The 4,700-nt window shown below is 36.1% G+C and overlaps 1 protein-coding gene and 1 long non-coding RNA gene across 2 annotated transcripts in view; both read left to right on the top strand.

Moving 5' to 3' along the window:
• The window catches only part of LOC109583954 (clustered mitochondria protein homolog), a 6,391-nt gene extending 4,334 nt beyond the window's left edge, over positions 1-2,057 (top strand). Inside the window, exons 4-6 of the mRNA XM_019999500.1 lie at positions 1,573-1,645; positions 1,718-1,794; positions 1,846-2,057. Coding sequence (XP_019855059.1) covers positions 1,573-1,645; positions 1,718-1,794; positions 1,846-2,057 — 362 coding nt within the window. The remainder of the gene's footprint in view (positions 1-1,572; positions 1,646-1,717; positions 1,795-1,845) is intronic.
• Positions 2,058-3,663: 1,606 nt separating this feature from the next.
• LOC109583956 (uncharacterized) lies at positions 3,664-3,949 on the top strand. The gene is made up of 2 exons (XR_002185787.1): positions 3,664-3,756; positions 3,842-3,949. It is a non-coding gene; the product is annotated as an uncharacterized LOC109583956 (long non-coding RNA).
• Positions 3,950-4,700: the final 751 nt, after the last annotated feature.

The raw sequence follows: 4,700 nt of genomic DNA, 5'->3' as shown, positions 1-4,700 counted from the left end.
AATGCAGAATGAACAGCCTCTTCCTCTTCTGTCATAATTTGGCTAATATCTGATGCAGCTTCATCTTTCTGAACAATAGCATCAAGTTTCGCTGTTAGTCTACGGAGCTTAAGTCGAAGAAGACGATTCTCATGTTTCACTGCAGCAATTCGTGTATCTTTTTCTGATGGTGTAAGACATTTATAATTAACATGACTTGAAGTATCTAATGCAGATGAAGAATGATTCTTCTCTCGGGTTGCCAATGAGTGAAGAGAAGGTCTGTGAAGTTAATCATGATTAATAATTTTACCATATACATGTACTTACCTATAATCATCACAAAAATGACAACGTCCTAAATAGGACAACAATATCTCACATTTTGTGTGACGAATAGTTGGAGTTGTGAGCGATGAATCAAAATATGCCACAACATCAGTGCCTATAGGATCCGAGACAGAAAAATTAATAGAAAAACAAATTTGAAATTTGAAAAAAATACCTGACTTGCCATAGAAAGTTCCTTTACGGCGTTGTTGAACTGGTAAAAACTTGTCATCACATTTACCACTACAGATATGGCTACCTTCCAATAGTGACAAAAGTTGTAGTAGGAGAGTTATACTATTAAGCTGATGAGTCAAAAGCGGCTGCAGAAGCTTACAGTAACTTAAATCAACTTGTCTATTATTTACAAACAGCAACCAAACACAATCTTCCTTAACAGTGACAGTGAGAGTGACACAGCTTGAAGCTGAACACGTAAGATTGTTGCTCAGAGAGAAGATGGATGAGTGGAGTTCAGACACAAGTAATGATGATGACCATCCATGTGGAATGCTTCCTGACATCGTTAACCTGTCATATAGTGCAGCCGCATTGTGAACAGGCAAAGAATTATAGCTAGAAATAGGTATTTTAACAATCAGCTCCGTCGGATGATCTTGTGACTGAATTGATAATACAGCTCCTGTAGAAACCTGTGATGAAGTAGTAGATGTTTGTAAAGACATAGACGCAGCTTTTTTTTTGGTGGAATATTTGACTCTTTCATAGTTCTTTGGATACTTCAGTCTGAATTTCCTCTTTCCCATCGCAATCTATAAAAAATCATAAAAAATTATAGCAAAGCTTTTGATTTATTTCAGGAATTTAGTGGCATGGGAAAGGGTTTATTTCATCGAAAAATATTAGTAACTTGGGATTTCAGTCAGGAATAAGAGCTAAAGAGTCCCACAAATGCAACAAGACATTATCTTACATAATTGTCCCTTATCGTGCTCTAATCGAAAGTATCGGTCTATGACTATACTCTTGGCATGAAGGAAACCCCAAGGAGGAAGGCAGCACTGCTTAAAAGATCTAAAAGTCTCTGATGTAGTAGCAAAAGTCCCACAAAGTGTCAGCTTCGATCAGCCTTGTGACTAGAGCAAGAGGAGTGTCTTCGAAGTATACGCGCGAGCCCTCAGATTATTATCACGAACGCGGATGGCTATGCGTGCAATGTGGCTCACGTGATATGTTTCCTATCCCGTTCCGTGTCTACTATCTATGTACATGTACAGTACGTTGATGATATATTTTGTTTAGACTTGTCTCAAGGAAAGTTATGGAAACTGTCAGTGGAAAATGTACTTCAGCATTTCCTGTACACATTGGAATAGTAAGCTAATAATAACGGAATAAACAATATTTAATGATGTACATGTACTTAAATGTCTATCTCTTTCTCTAGTAATTCTGTAACTCACATGTTTACTACTTGTGGTGTTAGCAAAGTCTCTCTTCTCAGGGAATTCCGTAACAAAACAGGTTAGATGGCATCATACCTCATTAATATTCATTGACCGCACCCCTTATCAGGAGTACAGATTACATTTAAGGATTACAAATTTTCCTTGACTGCTCCATTCAATGAAGGTGATCTTGCCTGTATTGTACCTGTTGTTAAGCACACTGATTTTAAAGTGAGACAAAACTCCATTTATTACTGCTTTGTACTGTCACTTTTGCTACACAATGTATACCGTAGTTTAGGGAATTTATGTGGTAGAAACTTTTGTGTTTTTAAATGATGCTGTTATTTAATTTTACCAAATAAGACTGTGTCATGTATTATTGAATGTGGCATATAATTATGTTGGTGATCTAATTTTTTTTGGAATTCTAGTCCAGTGAAATTATAATCACAGTGAAAAATTTTCAGATCGATGGTATATTATGTCTTTTACATGTATGTGTACTTCAATCTTCAACAACTTTATTGTATTTCTAATTTTGTATGAGTTGTATGAGTTGTATGAGTTGGTTTGTATGAGTTGTATGAGTTGGTATGAGTTGGCTCAGGTTCAGTTGCAGTCTGCTAATATTGAAGTTGCTCCTGACTATCTATCTGAAGCTGTGCAATTGTTTGCTCAAGTCTTTGGGCCACTACATGTCAACATAGCAAACTGTTATAAGTGAGTGGTGTCATTTATGTACTTATATATTCCATTGTATTATTATATATAGAGTTATTGCATGAATTCATCATGCTCTAGGAGACAGTAAACTAGTAAGTGGTGCATGTAACTACATGTATGTGCATGCCATGTACATGTTAATGTATCGACTGGTTGTGTATGCAGTTTAGTTTAAATGACTGATACCGAGTTAAGATTTTATGCATGTTCTAAAGTCTATTCACTTTCACCTGATCCCTGGTTGTTATCAATTAATAATAGAAGCTGAATTTGATTTGGCTGTTCTAGCTGCGTAATTTTGGTCAAAGTATGTCATTGAGTTTATAGAGGGACATCCAAAAAAGGCTAAGGCCTTGTCATTTTGATCTGTTCTTTTTTTCTAAGGACGGGAAGGACCTAGCAATTCTAATGGCACAAACAAAATTTCTAAATTCCTGGATTATCAAAAGTTATTACAAACAAGCGTAACAGAGTAAAAGTATTACTATAATTGATTTCACCATCTTGCAAGTACAGCTGGGTTCTTATTAAAACTTAAAGAGGTTTTCTCTACCTTCTAATCCTTCAAGAAAGGTCTTGAGACTGTACATATGTTCTTTTGCTTAAAAACTTATGACTTTGTCCTTTGTGTAAGCCACCATATTGTTTGCTCTGACTACTTAAAGGAGCGTGGGAGGGTGTTTGCTAAGGCTTATGAATTTTCTTATTTCTCCAATACAACATGTATAGAAGAAATGTAAGTGTGGACATACAAATATACAAGCATCGCATGTGGGTGAAATCAATTATACATGTAGGAATGACAAGGGGACTACACCCCCAGGTCGTTAAAAATCACTAAGTCAAATGAAACTCAACAGACTTTAGTTCAAAACGCTTTAAAACTTTATTAATATTTTAATTTCTGTACAAGGTAGCAATTAATTATTTACTCAATGGACCTTTTGCACTTAAGCGATTCTAATTAACGCGCACCCAACGTGGGGGTAAAATGGTGGATTTTTGGAGGAAAGACAGGCTGAACAATCTTCTCTTTTATCCAGCCATTCTAGCTGTAGGAGCCACTTTGAGCTGTCCTTTTGTTTCAGTATACTCTATTTATCTCTTCTGTAAGCCCTTTGGTTGCTGTTTTGGCTTTTATAGCATTTTATCATAGGAATATTCTCACCTATTGGCAATTCCCGTTTTTCTAAATTTTGCTTTCAGGAGCCAAGGCGCTTGCCCCTCCATTGCCATGAAGACAGAAGTGTATTCAGCTGAGTCCTATGACTAGTGTCTATCATCAGACTTAGTATCAGTCCATCAGAACCAGGTACGGTGGAATAACTCACTCAGTTGTCATGTTGCAGCTGGAGTGTGGATGATTATGACCATCTTTTCACTTCTTAAAACTATAGGTTGGCTCTTTTATAGATAGTTGAGGCATGCAAGAGCTCATTCTTTATCTGTACATTCACTGGTTGTATTGTATGAGCACCTCATGTCGTATTAATACCCCGTGTCGCTATCCAATACTTGCAGAGAGGAATCGTCACATTCAGGACTCGTTCATGGCTGTAAACCATTTGTATCCTCTCCCAACAGTTTTACTTATTATTTAAATTATAAAAAAACATTATGGGTGTTGTTGCTAGAACTATTATTGTTGTTATCACTAGGTCACTACATTGCATTTGTATAGACGACTATTTATGTATTTACTCATACTTTATGATATTAACAGTATATACACAATAATTTGAAACTATTTTGACGATAACAAAGATAATTATTGTAATTGACATCAATTTTTATCATAAATAAAATATTAAAATCATGTAACGATGGAAGTGTTTTACTTCATACTAGACGTCACTATTAAGAGCTAGTTACATGATGCTGAGCTATTCCAGCACACTTATGTTTCTTGGAATGCTTCTTACATGTGATTAAAGACCAATCCTATAGTTTTAAGAAGTGAAAAGATGGTCATAATCATCCACACTCCAGCTGCAACATGACAACTGAGTGAGTTATTCCACCATACCTGGTTCTGATGGACTGAGACTAAGTCTGATGATAGACACTAGTCATAGGACACAGCTGAATACACTTCTGTCTTCATGGCAATGGAGGGGCAAGCGCCTTGGCTCCTGAAAGCAAAATTTAGAAAAGCGGGAATTGCCAATGGGTGAGAATATTCCTATGATAAAATGTTTAAAAGCCAAAACAGCAACCAAAGAGCTTACAGAAGAGATAAATAGAGTATACTGAAAC

Source organism: Amphimedon queenslandica, unplaced genomic scaffold, assembly GCF_000090795.2.
Source record: "Amphimedon queenslandica unplaced genomic scaffold, v1.1 AMPQUscaffold_13262, whole genome shotgun sequence".
Taxonomy (NCBI): Eukaryota; Metazoa; Porifera; class Demospongiae; order Haplosclerida; family Niphatidae; genus Amphimedon; species Amphimedon queenslandica.
Note: the sequence above shows the minus strand (reverse complement) of the source record. Positions and strands in the feature narration are given on the sequence as shown.